This window comes from Charadrius vociferus, unplaced genomic scaffold, assembly GCF_000708025.1.
Source record: "Charadrius vociferus isolate BGI_N301 unplaced genomic scaffold, ASM70802v2 scaffold323, whole genome shotgun sequence".
NCBI classification, from domain to species: Eukaryota; Metazoa; Chordata; class Aves; order Charadriiformes; family Charadriidae; genus Charadrius; species Charadrius vociferus.
Window position 1 is genome coordinate 79,611 of NW_009647692.1, and position 25,064 is coordinate 104,674.

At 39.9% G+C, this 25,064-nt stretch overlaps 1 protein-coding gene across 1 annotated transcript in view; it reads right to left on the bottom strand.

The window, feature by feature from the left end:
* Positions 1–5,424: 5,424 nt before the first annotated feature.
* The window catches only part of PITPNM3 (PITPNM family member 3), a 93,797-nt gene continuing 74,157 nt past the window's right edge, over positions 5,425–25,064 (bottom strand). The window contains exons 10-19 of the mRNA XM_009881438.1: positions 22,907–23,077; positions 16,722–16,916; positions 15,821–15,969; positions 12,778–12,894; positions 11,985–12,101; positions 8,431–8,579; positions 7,973–8,122; positions 6,914–7,097; positions 6,382–6,510; positions 5,425–5,982 (exon numbers count right to left, since the gene is read on the bottom strand). Of these exons, the coding sequence (XP_009879740.1) occupies positions 5,674–5,982; positions 6,382–6,510; positions 6,914–7,097; positions 7,973–8,122; positions 8,431–8,579; positions 11,985–12,101; positions 12,778–12,894; positions 15,821–15,969; positions 16,722–16,916; positions 22,907–23,077 (1,670 nt within the window). The 3' untranslated portion in view covers positions 5,425–5,673. The remainder of the gene's footprint in view (positions 5,983–6,381; positions 6,511–6,913; positions 7,098–7,972; positions 8,123–8,430; positions 8,580–11,984; positions 12,102–12,777; positions 12,895–15,820; positions 15,970–16,721; positions 16,917–22,906; positions 23,078–25,064) is intronic.

Consider the following 25,064-nt stretch of genomic DNA (forward strand, 5'->3'; position numbering starts at 1 on the left):
TCCATGGCACAGGATTCTAGCTGCTCCAGGCCATTTCTTTTTTCTGAAAAGAAAAAGCTCTTTTCATCCAGATAAATGTGGCGTTACCTCTATTTTTTATGAGGGCCTGAATTTAGGATCATCTGTAGGAACCTGTATTCACATGTGAGTGATTAAACATTGTGGAAGTCAAATTACCTTGTTAAACCCACAATTTCTGTTGAAGCTATGAATGCAGACCATGAGGAACCATTGCTCTTGGAGAAGCTGAGGAGGTAAGTTGGAAAGTTTTGTGTTTATGGGAATTCTATCCTGTACCAGCTCCAGATGAGGATAGAAAGTGCCACTTTCTCCCCTGCATGCCTAAAATGAATGATCCAGTACAGAATCTTGATTTCAGATCCCACGTGTCAAGCTCCAATCAGAAAAATGATGAAATACAATCATCTCTTCTCTCCGCTACTAAGACAATGAGCTTATTAAAAAGGTGCCCATACTCCAATTGTCTAGTACTTTTATGATGTACTCACCTTTCTGTGGCTTAGATGCAAGAAGGGGGAAAAAACCTGGGGAAAATTCTATTGGTTCAGTAACAATTCTTGCACATTTTAAAAACTGAAAATACCTATTGATTTCAGGTAGTATTAAAAATGCTCATAAACAAATTTAAGACAGGAAACAATATAGAAAGAAGGAAAAATTTCTTTTCTTCTGAATTTATTCCGTGAAGTACACGATGATACTTTAGATCTAAGTATTGGGGATCTGCTTAAATGCACACGATAGTACCCTGGACTAAAGACTGCAATGTGTAAATGGGACAACTTGTTCACTAATAATGGCAAACAAAGGCCATTTTGCAGAATGGTGGAGCTTTCAGATAAGGTGTAATTGTTCTGCTTATTTTAATAGTAGATTAGGTGTGTCACTTTTTTTTTTCCTCTAGTTTGATGATAGTTCCACATCCACATAACCATTGCAAACTTTAACTGTTTAGAAGTGACTTCCCTAGATACTAGAGGAACAGGTGAAGTAATCTGTAAGAACTAAGACTCTATTTTCATGTAAACAAATCAAAATGGCAGCTCTCATGAACCCCAATGAACAAGAAGAATTGTCAATGCCATGTCATTTTTACACCTAACAAAATTTTATGCTGAATAGATATAAACCATGCCACAAAACTAAATAGGAGTACTTTGGTCAAGCAAGAATCTGTTCCAAGAGCACTAGTGTATGCAAACACTTTAAAAAAAAAGTTATTCAAAATAAGCAGATTTGGATCAACATCACTATTCAGGTCTCTGGAATATTCTGCATTCTTTATACAATGATATCTTTTTTCAAACTTACCTAACTAGACAACAAAATTGAATAAACAGCCATTTTAATTTTTTTTTAAAGTATACTGGTTACAAATTTGTTGTGAAAGCAGAACCAAAACTTCACTTAAGGTGTCTTCCAGTAGCTACACACACATATACACACACAAATAAAACTCAAAACACCACAGTTGTGAAGGTGTGTTTTCACAATATCTCAGATAAGTCTACCACTGCTAGTAATCACAGCCTTTTTTTTACAGTAATTTAGAACTCCATTCATATCAACAGGGCAAAGAAGTAAATGTTTCCAACTGCGCCCTACTTAGCACTGACTTGTACTGCTGCCTTGGCACCCACTGGAATAACAGGTGTGTGTTTTACAGTTTCACTTATGCTTCCTCTGTTCTGTAGGTTGAAAGAATGTGCTTTTCTGTAACAGACTGGAGGCACTAAAGGTGCTGAAACGACTGAGGAGGCCAACCTGTGTTCCTTGGGCACCCACCACTCCTGCCCGACTTCTCTGTCCCTTTCCCTTCTGCAAATGCTTTAACACCTCCATCACCTGTAAGTTCAAGTAAGCACTGACTGCACAGAGACTGCAGCAATGAGGACTTGTAATCGGAGAATAAAACTGCCAGATCAACCTTATGCTCAGCAAATGGCCGGCTCAGGAGGACTTGGGTCTTTCTAGTCTAGAGAAAAGAATACTGAGGGGGGATCTTATTAATGCTTATAAATACTCAAAGGGAGGGTGTCAGGGGGATGGGAATAGTCTTTTTTCAGTGGTGCCCCGTGACAGGACAAGAGGGAATGGGCACAAGCGTGACCATTGGAAGTTCCATCTTAACCTGAGGAGGGACTTCTTTCCTGTGAGGGTGGCAGAGCAGTGGCACAGGCTGCCCAGAGAGGTGGGGGAGTCTCCCACTCCGGAGACACTCCAAACCCGCCTGGACGCCGTCCTGTGCAACCTGCAATTGAATGCCCATGAACTACTCCATGCAGTTTCATGTGAACAAAGTGTATAACTAAAATTCTGACCAGAATGAAATGTTTTAAGAGAAACCACGATTGAAAAATTATGCTATAAACCTAGTGATTCATCAGGGCAGACCTCTGGGATCTCCCCAAGCATAGCTGGGGAAAAAAACCCACCAGTGGTTCAACATGCATGAGGTCCTCAGCCGTTGCCACAGAGTATTTGTTGAACTGCCAGCCTCGTACCGAGATGTCTAAAAATCACACTCATCTTGTTCAAACTCTCAGCTCCAACAGAAGTTGCTTCATTTTAGTGGCAACTGGCGAGTGCTTTCAAAACAAATGCATCTGGCATCTGATGTTTCAGAAGATCGGCTACTAATTAACATGAAGCCTTAACCTCCAACCTAATGCCTGTATCGCTGTTTGCCAAAGTGCTCAGCTGAAGGCATGTGATCAGGAGATAAACCATTCTATCCCTGAGCAATAAATAGTGTTGGAATTATGCAAAGGCCACATGAGCTCTCACATATTGTAGGAAACAAAGTTAGGGAAAATATTTTTAGCTTGATTTCAATACCATGTGTAGAAGCTTTGAAATCGTTACCACTCTACATCCTGCACACACACACGCACACAAACTAGCATTTGTTTTACTACTATTAACTCGTAATATTCTTAAGAGAAGCCAGCACAGTGACTACTGTAAAAGTGACCCAGTTATTAATATAAATACACAAAATCAGATTTTCATGACATGGTACCCTGCAAAATGACATCGTGTCTGCAAGAGTAAAAGACAGACCTTAACAACCCAGGAGTTTTCTCCAACCTTGTGCTCAGATGCAAGTTCCCTTAATGCAGTCAGAGTTACACACAGATACCTCTTTTGAAAGGAAGTAGGCCTTTCTACCGCAACAACTTTAAAAAAAAAAAAATAGATTTTGGAGTCTCTTGGATGATAGAGGTAGATGGCTAAAGCAACATTAGCTTTGAACTTTGCAGCAGGAACAGTGATTACCATCAGCAGACATGCTACATAACACCCAGTGCTTAAAAAGAACGTTGCGATCAATCAATGTTGCTTTTAGGTCCCCTCAGCAAATTTAAAATTTGCTTAGTAAGTTCCTCCCTCACAGGCCTTGGATTCCCGTGCCTATTTAAAACTAACAAGCAGGAGCATGTTAACAGTGAACTGACTGGAGGGAGATGAAGTCTGGTGTACCTGTGCAATCTCCTCCTTGCTACAGAGGACAGGAGAAGAACTGGACTATGTGATTAGAATTAATACACACAGTGGGCCAAGATGGAACACACAATATTTCCTCCAAATTTGTGGGTTAAAGAACTAGGTGTGATGCTACCGGGAAAGCATTTGTAAACCTGAAGACTGTTTCAATATAGTTTGCGGCTATCTTTCATTTAGCTTTGGTAGCTGGCTGACTTGGCAATAGAGCCCAGCTGTAATGTAGTTACCTGCTCCCAATTAGTGTGAACTACCAAACTTTTTAATATCTTTCCTAAATATTCAGCTAATATTACCCCTTCCCTTAAAGGAAGCATTATAAAAAAATTACTGATGTGCCAGAGATCTTTCAGGAAGTCTGACACATGTAACTGATAATCTTGCCAAGTAGGGTCTAAAAAAAGGAAATCAAAGTTCGCCATTTATAAGCTACTTTGCTGCCTTTTAAGGCAAATGCCACATTACTATGCCCTTCAAAAGGCACACTGAAACTTTTGGATGAACAGGTAGTACAGACTTAGGTTTACTTCTGCACTGTCTTAATAGTTTTCCATTGCATTTCTTGTTTGCTTTACACATCAACTTTCAAAGTCATTAACCAACAGACTTGTTGAGAGACTGCTTCTGATCTAAGTAAAGACTAGGAAAATCTGAAAGTAAGGGCGGGGGCAGGGGGGAGGGAAGGCATGACACTCTCTGCCCCCCAGCTCCCTGAAATTAAAAACAAACCAACAAACCTGAACAAGAAATCTCCTATTGACTTCAAGCTTTCTCAGTGTCAATAGTCTTGTTTTAACTTTTACAGAAAAGGGTTTTTATGTGCACTTGTAACTTCATTGCAAGTTTTAGGACATGCTTCGGTTCAGTTATTGAAGTTCTCTTGGTGAATTTAGTGCAGTGGAAGTACCTGTATGAAGAATCTGCAAACAGCTACTATGTTAAACTAACTACAACACTTTAGAAACATTACCACTTAGGGAAAATTGCACACATTTTACTTCTAGTAAGTTCACTGAGAGATCCGAGAAAAATTTAAATCAGTAGGAAAACATCTATTTGGCACCTGTAATTTGGCATGTCCATTCTTTGAAGCTCAAATGCTGTAATTCTGAATGCTACAGATTGTCTTAACACAGCAGTTGCTATAAAGCATGAGAAGGTAAACAATTTGCCCATAGGAATTCCATTACCTTTTTCTCCTCCAGTGTAAAGATTCTAACTAGAATAATGAAAAAAGTGATTGCTCTGAAGTTTGCAGATCCCTTAGTAAGAGGGCTCCCTTTAGCTTACCGTGTCAGGATCCGTTTCTCAGACTGAGATGGTCAGAGCCATCTCCTTACTTGGAGTAGTCCACACATTTTGCAGTCACCAAGTTCCACAAAACAATGTGATTTTTTTTACACTTGCACATTACTTTGTATACAGCAACACTAACTGCTTCAAACTGTGGCAGACACATTTATTTCTAACATGAAGTTTTGATGATTTGGTTCATAAGTGGAGTTCTCCCATTCACTTGATGTCCAGCAACTCACACAAACATGAGTGCCCATGTTGGGGTCTGCTGACCAGCACTGTAAGCTGAAAGGAAATCTTGGGTTTAAGGCACCCAAAAAGCATCTTGCTGTACAAATCCTAACCTGCTCATTATTGTAGTTCCCACCTCTGCTTCCCTTGCAAGTCTATCCCTTTCTTGAAAGTGAAGTGGAAACAGATATAACTATTTAATGTTTGAGTGTAAACCTTCTCTGTAACCTACGGGACCTACAGTTTATCCTGGTTTGGGTGCAGCTAGTTAGCTGACACCACAATCTTTCTTCTGAGTAAAATCAGTCTGTTACAGCTTTTTCTCTTATTGCACATTTTATTATATCTGTTGTAAAACATAACCAAAGATACTTCCTGTTGCTTTGATGTTATAAGCACTAGCAATAGTTTTAAATTGTTTTAAAATTTCCCAATAAACATGTCAAGAGGAACAGACTGGAAGTTCCCCAGTTAGTGTAAGAAGGCAGATTCCAGAGCAGGGAAGACTCCGAGGTACAGGTTCCCCTCCACACCTCTTAGTTTGAAGCTGCCTAAATATTATCTTTGAGACATGCCTACAAGTTTAATGGGGTGCACCCAAGATCTATATTCCCAAGCTTCCTAGGGGACAGACTCAAATTTGTGAACTCCACTTCGAACCCAAGCAATGGAGGGCAAATGCCTGTCATGATCTTTGTCTGATTCGGGCTGGCTCTGGGCACGCTCTGGCTTGGGGTTCAAGGAAGGTGGGTCAGGCTGCTGTACAGACATAGTCCTGCGGAGATGGTTTCTCTTGCGCAAAAACTCAGGTTGGGAGTGGAGGCCAAAGCTGCCTTTTCTCAAGATCATCCGAGAGTTGTTCTTTTTGGGTCGTGAATGGAGACTGAACTCCAGCGAGGCCAAGTGGGCTGCATAACCTTCACTGAGGAACTGAAATAGGAAGGAAAGAAAGGGAGTGACAAATTACTGCTGCCTCAACCTATGAGTTACATGAGGAATTAAGTTCCTATCTTTGGCATCCCGGTTAGATACCTACAGAGTACGAATACTCTTCTCCCCTCACTACTTTTTCGCAGTGACCTGTTCCATTTTGTCATTCAACAATACGTCAGGCATGCACTTGCAGACACAACCTATGACCACTCGATTCTCTTTACTATTCACCGTGCCAGAAAATGCCTCATCTGAAACTAAAACTGCCCTTCTTTCTCTGAAACATTGTCTCTTTATCTTTTTTATATGTGTGTGTGTGTGTCTGTGCATGCATTCACACGTAGCATTTCCTTGTTCCCCCTAGGACTTCCTGATTGAGTAGCAAGAGTTACTTACTTGACACTGTGCCTGGTATTTCTTTGTTGATCGTCCAACTATGTAGATCTGGGATGGCGACAGAGCCAAGACATTGTACACAGAAATATCCTTCATGGAACCGTATGCGGCACAGATTTTGATGTGGCACTGAAACAAATATTACTTCCAAAGTGAACGCTCTATTGAACACCATGCACTACAAGGATGGCACTTGTTTTGCAATGAAGCAGCAGATGTGTTCATTGTTAACAACCTCATTCTGCAGACCACAGAAAGCTGAATCTGTCTGCCTGCATGCCAGCAAGAACTACAGCTATGCACACAGGAAAGAACGAGCAGTTCATTTATTTATTTGTCATGCTAGGAGGCCCCTTTGGATGTTTTATCAGCCTTCCTTGCTCTTTAAAAAGTGAGAAAAGAAATGAGGAATGGCAAAAAGACTTTGTGATGGCCAGTGAGATTTACTGTTCCAAAGGAAGTGAGATCTCTAACCTCATGGGATAACATTCTCTGGGAAAAGGTTTTAAGGCTATAAACAGTTTTCTAGTACCTCTTGCATGAGATTCCGGAGAAAAATGGTCTTTTGGCGCAGTGGGTCATGAACAAGTCCATCTGAGAAGAAGATCATCCCTTGTGGGAAATTGTGTTGAGACAACCATGAAACCACACGTTGTTTTTGCATATCTGGACGGCCAGTAATATAGATAATCAGATATCCCAGGTCCTGCCAATGCCTGTCAGAAACAGCAGGTAAATTATGTAGGTGCAGAAAGAGAAACAATACCCACACTTCAGGTCAGCATTTCTTTGCTCAGCACAGAGCCACTTAGAAGTTGGATATTATCCTTCAACAAGCAGAAAGCAGTATGCCTCAACCTCTGCTCCTATCGAGAAATTAAGTAATAATGTCCACATATTGAGGGAGATGGAGGGAAGCAAGAGAGATTCTTATACAATATGTTAAACAAGATATAAAAGCTATTTAAAAATGTATTTAGAATATACTTTGCTACACATAAAGTCCTCCTACCTCTGAAACCTTTAATCAGATTTCCTGCCATTTCAGCTGTAAGGAGTGGAAACCCTTGAAAACTGACATCCCTCCATTCTCATGCAAGTTCCAAAATAAGAGCTGTATTTCCCTGTCCAGTGCGACTTTAACAGACTTGCAAGAATGGATTAAAAGGCCTTTTAATTTTTCCTCAAAAAAACACTCTTGTATTCATGGCACTTTGTATTTTTGAAGGAGAAGTATGTCCTTTTTTGAAGTTAGTGAAACACAAAATACACTCTTTGCTAATCACAGTAACACGTGCAATCATTATTAATTCACTGCACACACTTTAAGCCCATATTCCCAAGAAGCAACCTTTAATCTTTAGGCAACTTAAACTACAAATTTCAAAGTAAACCACATCGTTCTAAAACTCCTCTGAAAATCAGGCAGACATGATGTCCAAGCAAATATGTATCTGCGAAAATCCTGGCCTTTAAAGAATTGTTGTTTATTTAGTAAAAAAAAACAACCCTATTCTTCCCTCTTCCTTCCCATTGTGTTCAAACAGGAAAGTCGGAAATTTAAGAAATGAAGAGTGCAAACCTCACTTACCTGACAACATCAACAGCCCCAGCACGGACTTTGGGGTCACTTCCCATAATTGAAACGCTTGCTGCAAATGAACCGTCAATACTGAACACAACACATTCCATTCCTCGGGGAAGCACAGTCAGGTAACTTGTGGCACTGCTCTGGTCCCCTCTGAAGAGTCAAAGCAATAAATAAATTTAAAAAGCAAAATGTCGGAATGTATTCTCTGCAGTCCTAGTTAAGACCTGCAATTAGATCTATGGATCTGCAGGTATAAAACAGTTGGTCTGGGCACCTTCAAACTGGCCAGTAAACAGATGATCACTGCTTCAAATCTAAGCTGACACCACAGTGACAAGACCAAGGAAAGACAACTAACTGACCAAAATCTCTCTCCGCACCCCATTCAATCTTACCCTTCGGTGTCTTCCTGATCGCAACAACCCATCACAGCTGCAGTTCCAGCTTAGAGCTCTTACCTGACCACCATTTTGATGGGGTACACACCAACTCTCAGTCTCTTCTGTTTGGGTATGTTGTAGGATATCCGGCCACTGCTGTTGGATATCTCCGTGTCAAAGTACACCCACCTACCCGAAGACGGCTCAGTCATTATGAAGATATCAACCTGCAAAAACCAACACAACAGTCATCTAGTGCGGCAGTAGGCAACACATCCCCTATTTACAAGGCCTGCCAAGCATAGATCACATCAGTGTCTCCAACTCTGGCTTGTACTAGAAGCTTACAAGGCAGTTTGAAAGAACTTCAAAACTCAGTAAAATCTTCACACAGGGTCCTCGCAATTAGAAAACGCTTCCTAACACACCATGCATCCTTTCTTCTGCTTTTTGACTGCAAAGTGAATTCACAGTTTGAATACAGGTGTGTACCAACCACCTCTTGGATGGTGTAAGTAGGAGAAAGCTTCACTTTGTACCCTAACTGATTCTGAATTTCCAACTTTCAAATGCAGCATTAGCGGAGAGAGGGACAAGGAAAACATTTTTATGATTTGCTAGGGAAAAATCTACCTGCAAAGGAATGTAAGACCCATCCAGGAACAGAAACATTTTCTTTCGAGAATCGTACTTCTAACTTCATTTTATTCAGTCATTCTATTCTTATCCTCTATTCTTCCCCTTAAGTAAATTTCCTCAAGTCAAGCCATTAAGGATGGAGGCAGGGGGTGTGTTGTGTATGTGTGGTTCAGAAAAATAGTTTTTAAGTTTGCATTGGGCGTTCTGAAAAATCTGCACAACTACAGTCTTTTTAGATCAACATCTTCTTTTTTCAACAATGTGAAAGCTACTAAAACAGCATTCTGCTGACTGTGGTCATTGAACTGTTCTGGCTCAGTTTTCCCTCTCCACATCAAGAGATTATGAAATATAGCCTTTCATGTAAAGTTACTTGAGATCCTTGGAGGGACAACATACAAGTGTAAAAAAATTACAGATACTATTTCTATCAGTTTTGAAACCGCTCAAAATTAGAATGAAAACTATTGGTAATTCACCATTGAGTATGGCATTCTCCCCAGTGCAATAATTAGTAATAATCTTAACATTTTTACTTAGCATTTTTTTTCAAGAGATTTTAATGACAGCATTCTATTCAATACCCAAGCATAATATGAATCTGTTTCCCAACTGCAGAAACACAGCTTATTGTTCATCCTTATCCTTCTGAAATGGAAATATGACTTCAAGGCAACCAGCCAGTGCACAATAATCTATGTAGGGAGGAAAAACATTAGACTATAATGCCCAGTAAATAACGGGGTAAGTAAATCCCACAGACACCTCTGGCCTCAGGAAAAGCACTTGAATTCTGAAATGTATTTTCAACCTAGTTTGCATTTGCACACTAAAACGCTGACCACATTGTCTTTTTCACCAAGCCAAATTCACCTCAGTTAAAAGACCCAGGCCTAAAACGAAACCAGTCTACAAACCTGTAGAAACACCAACAGGCCCATTTTAGGAATTCTTCAGAAAACAAGGGTAGCCTCCAGGACTCATCCTTGCCTCAATAAAAACTGGCACGTGAAGCCAACCTTGGGTTAATTAATGTTTTCTAATAGGTCAACAGACTGAGGCTGAGATTATGTAGGTGGCCGGTCTCAGGGGAGCGCGAGAGGATATGACTGGCAGAGATTCTCAAGAGGAGCTTAAGCTCCTGTCTCCTTGTCTTGACCAGATGGCCTCATCCCCATTACCACAACTCTGTTGCGCCTCAACAGGAGCCACCCAAAGTAGACGAGGTTCAAGGAAAATTTCCTGCCTGCTGAGGATCGCACCGTGCTGCGACAGAGATCAGGCTCACCTGTCACACGCAAACTAACACTTCAAAGGTCTGCTCAAGTCTGTGGGCCACACTGCTGACTGACATAAATCCTTCCCCCACTCTCACTCCCACTCAGGAAGGTGGGAGAGGGATGGCCTTTCCTTTGACAGTCAGTGGTCCTGTAGTTGTGGTTCAGAGAGTACAGTTCAGTTAGAAGAGACTTCACTGAAAAGTAAAATTACTGAAAAGAAAATTTGTTCCGTTCAACCTCAAACCAGGACAGTGGTAAAAACAGTTTCTTCTAATTTCTCCACTGTAACAGTTACAAGAGTGTCCAACTTTTGACCTGAGGCATTGCTAGGATATAGGCACAAATAACGCATGCCAGGAGACTCATTACATAGAAAACTTTGACCTTCAGTCTTCCTGACTGTAGATCTAATTGAAGACCTTCAATGCAATCCAATACACTCAGATACATTTAACTGAGGTTTTAAATTTACATTTGAGAAAAAGCACAAAGAGGAAAGTATATTAAGTCTTGGAACCATACAATTTTGGTGTTCTTCATGGGACCACTATGAACCCCTTTGGTGCCCTAGTCATGATTGTGCCAGAAGAACCTTATCAATGAATAAAATGTGATCAGATTGAAGAAATTTATAAAAGCTAATAAAGAGCTGTGATTAAAATCTTCAAAAATCAGACAAAGTCTGTGATCCTGTCTTGCATGTAAGTAAGGTTTTTTTTTCCCAAGCCATATGGGACAATATTGAAGCAGTGATGGTCTTAAAAACATAACCATAACTTATATTGACAGTTCCATGTGTATCAGCACAGGTCTGCTGAATTCTTTGACAAAATGTTAGAAGCTGCCCATCACTTATATCTTGTGAAGTTAACAAACAGAGCCCAGCTGTGACAGAAGCACGGTCATGAAAGACATAGTTCCAGAAACATCCATCCCTGTCATCTGCACTAGCAAATATACTCCAAAGAAGGCATGCCATCAGCAGGCGGTCCCTAGAGGCATCAGGTTAGTGTTGCGGCTTAGCAGAATGGGGACCCACAAAACAGGCCAAGTGAAGCCTCCACGCTTCAGTTTTACCCTCAGCTCAGCAGCATTGCTCTTAATTTCCACAAGAATTCTTACAGTCTCAGTGAATATGAACAAATGTATTCACTTAATGCTTGGCTTTGTTAGCTGTAAGCCTGGTTACTGCAGGCAGCTTTAAGAGTGACAGTTCTCATCATGTCACATTACTACTTAAATTCTAAAACTAATTTTTACTCTTCCACGTATAAGAGAAACAGCAGCCACCTGCCTCTAGAATCCCTATTCCTTTATCTAGTTGTCTTACCTGGATCGGAGGACATATATTTTTCTTTTAGTGGTTTGCCAACCACTATAAAATTCTTTTACCTCCTTGCTCAAAAACTTAATGGTCTCCAGTAGGTGGTACAATCGGATGGCGGGTTCAGAAATCACTGCACAGCACACTGATCATTAACCAGAGGAGATGGCCAGCATCACGTAGGAAGGAGAAGCGCTGGGAAGAAGGTCAGCTATCAGGAAAGCCCACTTACAGCATATTTTTGCCGGAAGTGATGGGGGTTAGTGACATACTTACACATTCCGCTCACTGTAATGCTTCCTCTGGCACTATAGATGTGCCACATTCAACAACTGTTTCTAGTAAAAGGTGATTCAGAAAAATAAGAAAATTGATTACTTGGACTTTACCTTTTCACCTGTTAAAGCAACCATGTCCAAAGGTCCATACATAAAGCGCCCAACTAGTACCTGAGGACCGTCTTCTGCTGCGATGACATCATTAGCTCGGTGATTAGCAGTCACGTTCTGAAATAAGAGCAGAAGGTGGGAAGGGTAGTGTTTGCTTTTGTAATGAGGCTGCTGTCTCTATTACGTTATTATGATCAGTGACACAGAAACACAGTTCTGGACAGTGTCTGAGGTACGTCACAGAGCACCTTAGAGCACCTAGCAAAACCACGTTACTATTTCAGCTGGAGCCAGGTTTCCAGTAAAGGTGGGTTCCTGAATAGACTGCGCTCAAGATGACGAAATAAGAGAGAACATTTAAGGGAATGCTAATTACCTTTCACTTCAAGTGGTGCCATAAATTCACTCCATTATGTGCAAGACATATATCTTAACTGATATTTCTAACTGAAGTGGCATCTGAAGAATTAAGAAAATATTATTTTCTTGAGCTATGGATTCATCTAGCATATAGGAATATAGAAGAGCAATCTCTTTGCTTAACTGAAACTTAAGGCCCCCGTGTTATTTAAAGAAAGACATATACTTTCTCCCAACATGTAGTGATAAACCAAGAATAAATTGTTCCTATTCCCTAACTGTTAATTTGTTTGCCTCTGGATTACGTTAGCAGTTTTCAGCTCTTTAGTAATATTCAGTTATGTAAACTCATGCTTTGGGAGATCAAACTCCACTTAAATTGCTGCCAAACCTAAGTTCTATAGCTGCCGTATACATTCAGATTTATACTTACTCTCAATTTGACATGCGTCCTTTTGCGTAGCCATTTTTCTCGTGGATTGGACGGACTTAATGTTGCTGGATCCAGGTTGTCATTTTCCTTGAAATTTACATTTTCATACCTCATCACCTGAAATTAGATTAATATTTTAATAAATAGTGTGTGACCTAGGTATTTGTCAAAGAAAGGGAAAGTGTGCTGCTGCCCCAGCTTAATGACACTGCAGAGCCAAAAGCACAATGAAAGCAGAAAGGGGTACAGGCCATACATTCACATTAATTGTACAGACAAATGAACTGCTTTCACTCTGTTGGCCAACACTTCATCTCAAGTACTTATTGAACAACTTTTCCATTCACAACAGAGCTTGCACATTCTTCCAGAGAAAACGGTGAAAACATTAGATGGTATCAAGTGACAGTCACAATGTCTACTCATGTTCTGCAAAGTCAGTAAAGCAGCTTAAGACCACAGAAGTACATTTTGATGTCCTTTATGGGGTAGAGGTCAGATCCTGACTCCATCTGTATTGCTTTTCTATACATATATGCAGGCAGAATGGTTCTTATCACTCTTTGGCTGTTACTCACCACTGCAGTAGGTGACAGGCTCAGGATTTGCCTTGTGGATAGTAACATCTGAAGAGAAGGACTACAACTTGTGAACATGCAGAACCCTAAATATGTCACACAAGCTACGCATTCTTACAACCTAAATATCACACACTTACAAAGAAACTTGCATGTCCAACTCAGACTTCAGGACACAACCCAGAGATTTCAGAATCTGTGGGTTATGTCCTATTTCAATTGAAGCTACAAAGCCCTGTCTTACTGAAATTTGTGGGTTGCACCCTGGGATCATGGATAGCATGAGGCTACTGCATTCCAAACGAGAAATAGCTTAGTCTGCTTCTTTCACAAGCTAGCAGAAAATTACGCCAGTTGAACAGCTGGTTTTCTGTGCTGAAGTTTTCTGCGCTGGGTGCCCTCCCTAGAAGAGTGGCCTGGAATAATTTTGAAAGATCTCTTATATGAAGTCTCTTGAATAAAATCCTGCTGCATTCAGCCTTAGCAAAGCAGTTGGCTTGCAACAAATCACAGCAATGCCGAAAGCTCAGTGTGTTTTCTAACAAATTGGCATAAATTTCATTCACTGGAGGTCATGTGCAGGAAATACATGTGCCCACAGGGCATTCAGTAGCCACTCACCTTAACCTTAACCCCCGCAAGGGCAGAGTGTCCAGACCATGCTGGAACCAACCAGTCCTTTATGTAGTGCTGTAAGCTCACATATTGCCTTACAGGCACATTCCAACTGCTTGAAGGGCTTATTAAATTCTAAAAGCTGTAATTCGCATACAAAGCTAGGTAAGGCACAACAGTGCAACTTGATATGAATGCACAGAAGTAACAAGTAGAATAAAGCAAGAATGACTGCTAACAGACAAATGGGCTCAGAAAGGCATTTGAAAGGAAAGATGGGAGAACGTTCTGATGAATTCAAGGCAAAAAACGTCCTGAAAGAGAAGACGAGATGACAAGACCTATAAGAGAGCTGCAAAGGAGAGGAGAAACATCTATGAACAATTATCTAAGGCCCTTGAAGAGAAAAAACAGGGATTTGCACACTGTCACTTCCAGTAGAAACCTTTCCTCTACTTCGGGGTGAGCACCAAATAAGATTCTTGTTCTGGAGACTGTTCTCATTCACAAAAAAGACTTCAGCACCTTCTGCTTGGCCTTGATTACCGTGACACTAGTTATAAACAAAGTTTTTTAAATTAGGTTTTAAAATTCTGCATCGCTCAATGATACATTTTGACTGGAATCAGATACACTAAAGGATGCTCTGAAAGGACTGCAAGAGGCTGAAGGACTCTGAGAAACTGATCAATTAAAAACAGCAATCAAAAACTCTGCAAGTGGTCTGGTTACCAGCCAGATTGCTGCACACTCTGCTCGCAGACTGCCATATAAAGATGGGAGCGTACAATGGCTCAGTATGACCCAGCAGCAGTCCTGACTGGAGGGAACTCAGCTTCCATTCCCAGGAGCTACCTACGTGAGCCTCCAGGGAACTAACATCACTGACACCAGCACTGGGAACACGAGGTTGAGGGAGTTGACGCTCAGAGGCCTGCTCAAAGGAGTTGCGAGAGAGGCAGACACACTGACATCTGCCAAACTGATTCAATGAAAAAAAGTCATTCTGCAGTTTTCTGCATTATTCTCTCTACTGTTTGCCTTGCAGCAGCTGTTTCATCATTCATTGGATGTAAAAAACACACCGATTCTTAGGTTAATCCAAATTAAACTGTTTGTGACTGGCTTTTGGGTGAGGGTCACTTTGGGTTCTTGGAGTGACACTTATCCTGCAGGTTTCACTTGAACAGCACTTTTTTTTTTTTTTTACCCCAGGTCAGATTTCTCAGCCTCACCACTTTCTCTAGAGGTCAGAGCACTGCATTATTGCTATGTCACTGTGAGTTGCTGTCTAATTACTTACACAGTAGGAACAGGAGACCCATCATATGACTCGTAAATAAATTCTGAACAGAGAGTGCACACAAGGCCTCAAAATACTTTAGTATACTTACAGGAGAGACTTGATTTTCTTATGGGAGCAGTACTTTCAAACTGTTGGTTTATTATCAAATGTATGCTAATATTTTGATATTTAGTAAGCAAATACATACTTAAGTAAGGCTGGCAATAGCCCATTCCTTCAAAATCAGGAGGAAATTAATACATAATGGAGGGTTATACTGGCCGGGGGCATGGGAGGTGTGAGTGAGGCATGCCTGCCAGTGCATTGCTCCCAGTCACACAGTCAGCAGTAAGAACACCAGCCAGCAGTGTTAATGGTGGGCTTGCTGTCCCCTCCACCTCTCCAATGAATCCACATCTGTCATTCCTACATCCATTTGAACGTGACACAACACAGTTAGCCATCTAACTGAACTAAAGATTAAAAGACTGATCACCCTTGGAAGATGCAATTAACAATCACAAGGTTATTTGCTGCAGAGAGAAAAAATAAAGAGATCAATGACCTGTCTTAAAATGAAGGCCACAACGTCTGTTGATTCCCAGTAGCTGGCATGGAAGAGATGTGGCAGGGCCACAGTTGGAAAGGCTGTCAGCACATCTGGACAATACAAAGCATAATCTATTCGTTTTGTTCCCCACCACTTTGCAGTAACTACAAAAAAAAGCAAACAAAACAGTATCACATTTCTATAAGATATCTTCTGAATAAATCTCTTGCTGCGTTTATGTTTAAACTAGATAATTGAATGAAGTCTTCTGGTTTTTAATCTTGACATTTAGAGCCTGTTCAAGGTATCTGTCAAATATGAAAATACTGTTTTCACTGACTGCATCATCACTTAAATGCCTGCAATCTAAACAGTTCTATTGGGTCCAAGTTTTGGGAAGCAGAAATCACCTCACCCATGATTCCCATTGCTTCCCGGTCCATAGAAAATGTACAGTGAAAGCCTAGTACTTTTACGACCACGTTATAGAGTAAGAATTGCAAATGCTTGCAAATTAGTGAATGGAATATCAATATATGACTACAGTCCATAATAGGACAATATAATGATTTATAGCACTTTTAATTATGGGTAACAAATCTTTTCTATCTATATTTCTTCACACCTGGAACTATGCGTCTAAACCCCTGTTAGTATGAAACCCTTTATGACTATTTATGAGTGGTACCTTAATATAAAACTGTGACTTCACTCCTATTACTTTATCTACTTAATTACAAACAGAAGAGGAAGCTAAACTGTATTATGTAAAATTGCAGCTACTTCAGCTGTTCTCATTCTCCCCAAATTTCCAAGCAGGTAATTTTTCTTTTCATAACAAACTTTTCCACAGAAAGGATGTGGAGGGAAGGGTTGTTGCCGTATCAGTCAGTACATGTCATCAGGCTTCACTCACTGTTGGTGAGGTATGCTGATGGCAAGCTTTCTGTTGACCCTGAGTTTTCACTGTTTGTGCTGGCCAAGCTCAGCTTTCTTGTTTTTCCTTGTGGTTGATCAGATGTGCTTGGAGATCCAGGACTCTCCTGACAGAAAGGTATGTTCAAAGAGCTGTTCTCAAGAAACAGAGCACTGTGGTTGTGGATAGCATCACCTGCAGGTTACAGAAATGAAAATAATAATAATAATAATAAAAAACCAACGGGATGAACAACATGGCTCTGAAACTAGTGTGTGTGTATTTTTTTCTCTTTATTTATTTCTAATATGGAACTAATGAGTGTTTTCCTGAATAACATCCCATTTAATGACGACAGATGAAACTCCTTCAGAGTGAGGAGGACAGCATGACTAAATGGAGAAAGCACAGCCTATTGCCATCAAAATGCAATGGCAGCTGGGTGCTTTTGGCCAAAACTGGGTCATGATGTTGGGAGGTTAATTTTACTTCACACTCAACCCTATCCATTTTGAAGTCATTCCCTGAGAAGAGCTACACAGCCCTAGGAATCTGTGATACTTCTCTTGTCCTCTTCCTGACATGAGCAAAATGACTTCAGAAAGAGAACCTTCAGCAAGGCCATCTACTGGTTTGCATGTCCCCAAATGGAACATAACTCTCATTTATTCATGCCACTCTGACAAAGCTACAGGCCATGGCTAACACCTCTACTTAATAAAAAAACCCACAGCCTTCCTCCTGAGGTGTTCTGAAAGAAGTAAGAACAGACATGCATTTAAATAAAAGCAGTACTGATAATTTTGCTTGAAGCAGCCTGCACATCCCTCCTGCACCCAGGAAAGGCAGAACCTCAACTGAGAGAGGATGTACAGCAAAGTGCGTATCAAAGTGCATATTCTCTTTAACTTTTCCAGTCTTACCAACTCTCAATACAATGAATACCTGAATGGCACACAGAGGAGAAGTCAACACAAGTTGCTGCTTTTAAGGACACCATTCCTTAAAAATATATACCGGAAGCATAAGTGTCTGTAGAATGTCACAACTGGTAAAACATGCCTCCATTAAATGAAAAAGTCCCTACAATCTCCTCCCTTCCAAAAAGCAGACATGGCTAGAAAGATTCTGGCTTGTTTTGACATAAACCTGAAGACCTCAACTGCATGAGACAACACAAGGAGCTGCCCTCCAACTGAATCAGAGAAACAATTAAATTCTAACACTTTGTGATGGGTGTGTAGTTTGGACAGAATATGTTCAATTGTAGTTTCCATGGGAACATGTGCTTTGAGTTTCCATTAAAGAAACTGCAATGTACTGTCCTTTCAAAGGAATATTATTTACTCTGTACAGTAGGGACAGATATGTGTGGGCAGAGGAAAGCTTGATGGAGGTGAAAAGAATGGAAGGGTAATTTTATTACTTCCCTTGTTTCAGGCAAAGTATATAGACTCCAACACAGACAACTGAAAAAAACACAATGCTGCTTTCCTATTACTTACCACACGAGATGAGGAAGTATTACATGCTCTTTGTAGTGAAAGAAGCAGCACAAAGAAGCAAAAGGTCTGATTCTATGTCATACAGCAAGGCACTTGTTCCTTCTGACAACAAACCCCAAATTAGGTGGCCTAAAATATCGCAGCAAACCATTTCACTGAAGAGAGCAGCAGAACCCATGGACATAAGCAGCAAGAAACAGGGAAGCTGCCAAATTGCACCCCATTAGAGGTCTATCTGAACCAGAACCCTGATCCAACCACCAGCCAACAGGAAATTCCACAGAAGAAGCTGCAACGAATCCCATAAATGAGAGCTATATCTCCATGAAATGCTCGTGACTGGCAGTGTTCTGATGCATACCTTCTGCTTCCAAAAGGCTCACCGAAATTAAAAAAAAAATTGTACTTTTAAAATAAATTTTCTTCTGCTGAATTGTTATTCCTTTGTTGAAACAGTTGTAAATTGACCCTAATCTAATCTTTCCTCCCTCATTCTAATTTTGCAAGAGTTTTGGTTTTTCATTCCCACTAAAATGGAGATGGAGAGAGAAGTAAAAATAGTACTTTGCACAGAATGGAAAACATGTTGTAAGTCAACATATCTGTTAGCCTTTTCCAGCTTGGTAAGGGGTCTGGTGTCTTGAAACCTGTTGTTTATTTTGTAATACCGTTATTCTAAGATCTGTAATCCTTCTCCCTATGAAGGGATCAAAGCAGTAATATGGAATGCATTTTTGGCTGTTTTTTTTTCTCTCCGATTTCCTGAATTATCTTCATTTTAAAAAGAAAGGGCAGCCTACCTTCATCTCTGTAGGTCAGGTCTTTGTTGAATTGTAAAGGAGGACAGAGAGTATCAGATAGAGATTAATAAAATTAATGTAATACTTTTTTTTTCCCTAAAAGCCCTGTGCTCAACTTTTGACTAGGACAGTCTGCTTGTATAATTATTCTGTTTAAATAACTGAAATGGACACTTCCCACCCAAAACAACATTTCTTATGGCTCTGATGGTCACTAAAAGTCCTTACCATTTATTATACTAATCTAAATTTACTTGATAAGAAACAAAATAAAGGCAGATAATTTTACAGATAATTAGAATTGGATAATTATGATAGTTACAGCAAATACAAAGAGGCAAAGCAACTTCCTCAAGGCCACACACAATATTTTATTTTATGCATATACAATTAGATAAGTACTGTGCTTTTAGACCTTAATTTCTATCTATCCACAATAAAGAAAGACAGTTAGATCAGCCATAGTCTGGACTGGCACCCCTGTACTTTCCGTATAAATAAAACTTTGCAAGAGAAAAATTTTGTCATTATTTCAGTTGTGCTGCAAATAAAATTTGAGGTAGGAGCTCAGATAGTAAAGAGGATTATGATTATCTGCATTCTGCTATGTCAAATGCCTAAAAAGTAGGATAGGTTGAAATCAGGTGTTTTGAATTAATTCACAACAACCATTTTTGTAACCCCCAAGTAGATACAATGCATCATGTCATAAGCAGCAAAGCAAAAAAAGGAATTAAATCCCACACGTTAGTAAGTGTCAAAAGACATGACTGGTGGTAGATGACAGACCTGTCACAAAGCTCAGGCTCACTTACAACAGCTACAAAAGCACTTTGACTACGAAATGTCGAGTAGGCAGCAGCTGAAAAAGCTGCTGTTTAATGAAAGGTCAAGACAGCATGGCTTTCTCTGCCCTGTAACATAACCTGAACTTTGTACTTTGCCCTTATAGGAAAAAAAACCCCCAACAATTAAACCATTATCTACTGCTATGTCTTCTGCCAGCAACTACAACAGATGTAAGAATTATGAAGATAAATGTTTTATCCGCCTGCTCCATATGTCTGGCAGTGCTTTCAATGCAGATTCTTTTACTTTCACTTGTCTATATGTCACAGCAACACGAGATAAATACCCCCTTAAGAGGTGATTTCTGAAAAAATGGGATGCCTTATGTGATTATTTCCATTCTATCTATCCAGTGCATAGGTTGAAGATATCTCAAATAGTAAACTTAATCTTTGCTAATTTTTCTTTCTCTTTACATATAATGTGTTGTCTCCTATACATTCAGAAAACTGAATTTAAATCACACCTCAATTTTATTTTATTAAGCTGTTTTATCAATAGCCTATTAAGGTCATCACATTCCCCTTAGGAATAGTATCAACAGAAGATACAGTTGCAACTGTCCAAGTAACTGACAGAAAGAGGAATAATTCTCTGGGCTACTCAAGTCTCTATGATTGTCAAAATCAAGCCTGGTAAGAGCCAGCTGTCATCATCATTAAGCTCTTAATAGATCAACCACACACACAAACAATACCACATTATTACAAACTGACCGACCTGGGGGCAGACGTATCAGGTATAAGTACTGATGCCTGCTGGATGCAAAAGGCAATCATCTAGATAGACACGTGCCCTGCTCTTTAAGTCCTGCCATTTAAGTCTTAGATGTTTCCTGAATCTCAATGGAAAAAGTAAATTTGATAAACGAAGAGCTTCAAGATAAATCCTATGCACAGAGCAGCTGGCTCCAAGAGTTTCATTTGATTGGCAAGAACAGAAAGACAGCTATAGAAATCCACCCCCCGCCCCGTGTTATCACTGAGCTGTTCCTATGAATCACATGGTGAAATTCTCTTCTTGTAGTAAATTTTTTTCATGCGGTTTCCAGATCAGATTTTTTTTCCACAGGGGCACCTATCAAAAATGTCAGGCAGATAACAGAATCATTCATATTTTAATCATCACATCTTATGAGACAAGGAACAGGGAATGAGATTGTTTAATGCCATGAAAGATTATTAGAAAAGGCTGGTTTGGGCAGTGCATAATAATTAGTTCGGTGTAACTAGGTCTCATCACAACTGATTAGTAAACTACCATTTCAGTTGACACCATGAAAGCTTTCATTTTAAGAAATACTTTCACAAGCCCAGGTATCAGAGAAAGGAAAAAAAAAAAAATTATACAGTCACTAGCATTAATCCTTTGTGAATGAAGAACCTTAAATTCCAAAAGGTTCTCAAAGCACTTGCATTTAAATGGGAGGATTTCACATTCATTGAAATATAACATAGCTTAGGTGTAAAGCACGGCAATGATTTAACTCCACGCAGAGATTTAAATACAAAACCATACCATGAAGCGTTTGCTGATCACTAGCACTCAGGACTTTTTATTTTATGACACATCCAACGTGAAACCACAGGGTTTCCAGATTTACATGCTCTGTAGGGGAATCTTCTGCCTCAGTGCCTTAGATGAACTCAAAAAGAACACCAGTTGTTCCCAAACCACTTATAAAGCCTTTGCTAAGAATCACTGCATCTGAAGGGTTCACTTCAACACAACAAAGCTGGTAAAATGTACCAACGCAAGGTTTTCAATTTGAAAAATAGCCTAAGGGAACTAAAGGAGGGTTCATCTTTTCAAGATAGCCTTAGATGTATCTCAGTGACAGAATCTGTGCCTAACTAACCAGCAGGATGTTCAAGTGCACAGTCAGGCTTTATATCTCCAAGTCAGAGTGCAAAGCAGGTTATATATTTTCACTGAAAGAAAACTCAGACATGGGGGTGAGGACAGAGGACGTATTTCCTAGTCTGGGCTGTCCGTCACCTTAACTGTTCCTTAAGCCAATTCCCGAGGAACAGCCAGATCTCCACATTTCAGTGAAGCCAACACCTAGAAACAAACCTTCTGCAACTCAAGATCAACTGTTGCTTTTCAAACATTGATTTAATCACATTCAAACGGATTTGCATCCAATGTACACCATATTTGAGCAGATAAAACAAAGGAGTTGTGTGTATCTACTGCACAGAACAGGGTCCTAGCTCAAACAAATAGAAAACACTGCCATTTTATTATATTAGGCTCCAACCTTAAACTCTGAATCCTGAAAAGTCTTTTGAAATATCCTGCTGAGGCTTGAATTCATGTCTCAATCTGTAGCAAAAAGAATAAATGTAATGTGCGTGCACGTACAGATACACACTGATCAATTCTTTTTTGCATAGTATGACAAGTCAAGATACTTTCCACCTGTATGACTTTATCTCATTTTCTATGAAGTCAAACCAGCACAATTCCTTCTACTAGCACCTTGCTCATCCACATCTTCCTCTTCTTCTCCACAAATCAGTATATTTCTGTTTTTTTCCTGGATTCAAACATGTCTTATCCAACATAACTATTGTTTAGCAGCCTACCTAGGAAAACAGCAATCAAAAGACAATTTGCCCCATGCTCTGATTTGTCCTTGTAAATATCCACAATAAACCAACCACAGGTGACCACGAGAAACAACATATGAAGATCTAGGCAAAGGTCAACTAATTGTAAAAATAAATTGTTTAAAATTATAGTCAAAGACATAGAAGTTTGCAGGTGACACTTCAACTAAAGCAGTGGTATCACCTTCCAACCCCTCTTTAACCAACTAGTATCACAAAGCTCATACATAAGAATCATTTTCTCTTGGTAATCTTCTTTGGTTCTGCACTTGCTAAATACGTCTATGCCATTCTGTCCCAGATGACTTGGTTTTAGCATGTTAGCACATTGGTATTTCAAATCCTCTTGAGCCACGTAAGGAGAGAATGCTTAAGAGAATAACAGGTAAGGAGAGCTATGAAAATAGGCACTGTACCTAACTGGTGAGATCTTCCATCCCCTAGTGGGTATCTCTGGTAGCGTGGGACAGTGAATGGAGGCAGGAGATGGAATCTTTTCTCCAGCAATGGTTCAAGTCTGCAGGCAGAGGGGTCAGCAGAGTGAAAGAAACTGTACACCTGGCTGCAGGCTGGGCGGACCTGGCAAACTTGGACGAGAATGAGACAGAGAAAGAGAGTTCAGTACTGCCCCTTTACAACTTTCAAGGAGTCTATACAGAAACATGATTAATACGGCCTTCTGCAAACTCCAGACTAGCATACATCCAGCCACAAGAAATTTAACTAAATTGTTTGGTATTTCATATGTAAAGAAGACTTGATTGCAAAGGTGCTTACAGAGACATCACAATCTGAGACACGGGCATGCAGCAGATGTGAGGATCAGCCAGAGAAGCAGACAGAAGTAAGGAAGAAAAAAAAAGTAGTTTAAAAATATTGTAAATATATTATTGAGCATTGCAGCCACGATGCTCAGCACTTCAAATATTTATCAGCAAAACGGTTTGATGGGCCTGTTATGTTCAGAGGACTTAAATCTAGGTGACAGCAGAGGCAGGTAGGTTACAGAAAGCACTGCAGTTTCTGAAATCATGTTATGGGAGCTAATGTCTAGAAATGAGGTAGGTCATACTATAACAGCAAAGCAATGTTTGTGATTCTTGCTGAAGGTGTGCAGCTCCTGAGGTTTTTGGGCTGCAACTGTAAATGCAAATCTGAAAACCACTTACTCAGCTAAGGTGGCATTCTTTTGACTAAAACACAGCACCGAAGCAGAACTCACATCACAGGAGACTGCTAAGGTCTGTAAAACAGTCAGTGTAGTCGCTTCTCACCACACCACACTTCAATCACACTGAATCTTGCCAGCATGAGCAAATGAATTCATTACAGGCTCATTAAACTTAGTACAGTTTGTATAGTACTGCATTACATGTTACAACAGCCAGTTTATTAACTACAAGAGTAAAGGAATGACTAAAGTATTTACAAAGTATGTTTTCCTTAAAAGACGTATTTGGTACAGCATAGTTCCCATGCATGAGCAAAACACATGCTTAACTGGAAACCATGAATAAAGATGTTAGCGTTTTAATATAAGGTGTCATGGAATATTAGATCTAATCGAGTCTATCTTAAGTGACATCTCTCACCAGAGCACACAACATGGAATGAAAAAAAAAAGAAATATCAAAACCACAGTACTTAGGTTCTTTCTCATTTTTACAAGCAACAGTCAAGGTATTTGGACATAAGCAAAACTACAACGAGCAAACTTGATGCTGCACAACTTCCTCTCCTCCAGCCACAGAGAGTCACTAAGAGCTACATCAGAAAAGACCACATTCTTGTTGGTTTTCTCAAGTGCTTTCCATGTTGCTGGAAGGACTCTAAAAACTCACGTTCCGGTGCTTGCTGCTATTAATAGTATGAAGGGACAAATCTTGATATAGACTATGTTGATGTTACCAAGTTCTAAGTTTAAAAAATTGACACGGAGTTGTAATAGCAGCGTTGCCATAAGCAGGTCAGAGCAACGCTTTGTTTTGTGCTGTTCTATATGAATGCTATGTGCTATAAAGGCTACAGCACAGGCACACAATGTTTTTTTCCCAAACTAGTGAGACAACCTTTTATTGATCACAGTAAAAACGTTCTCAAGATACTTTGAGTATGATGATGGATCACAACAATGGGGACCACTTTATTGCACGTGCTCTGTGCTAAACTGTCTAGGAGACTTATCTTCATGCCATGAAGATGTCAATACTCCTACCTCTCATTAAATGCTCTGGGACAAAACTTCCGGTAAGAATATATCTATATGTGATCCAGTTCTGCCAAACCATGCATATTTTTCTTCTTTGGACACGCAGTGTGCATTGTATTTTGCATTCACTGACTCACTCTGAGGATGATGCAACATCTCATTAATTCTGCAGGAATTTTGTCACACAAAATGAACTATGTGGGTGTCTTTGGGGGCATTAAGTGAAGCTTTGTGGGTTGTTTTATTCTCCCCAAGCTCTTTTTGTACAACATTTTAAAATTGCTATCAGTGGCAATTACCAGGTTTCCAGCTGCAGGATAACCAAAACCTACTTTTGATGTCTGTCGTTTGTTGATTTTTCTAGA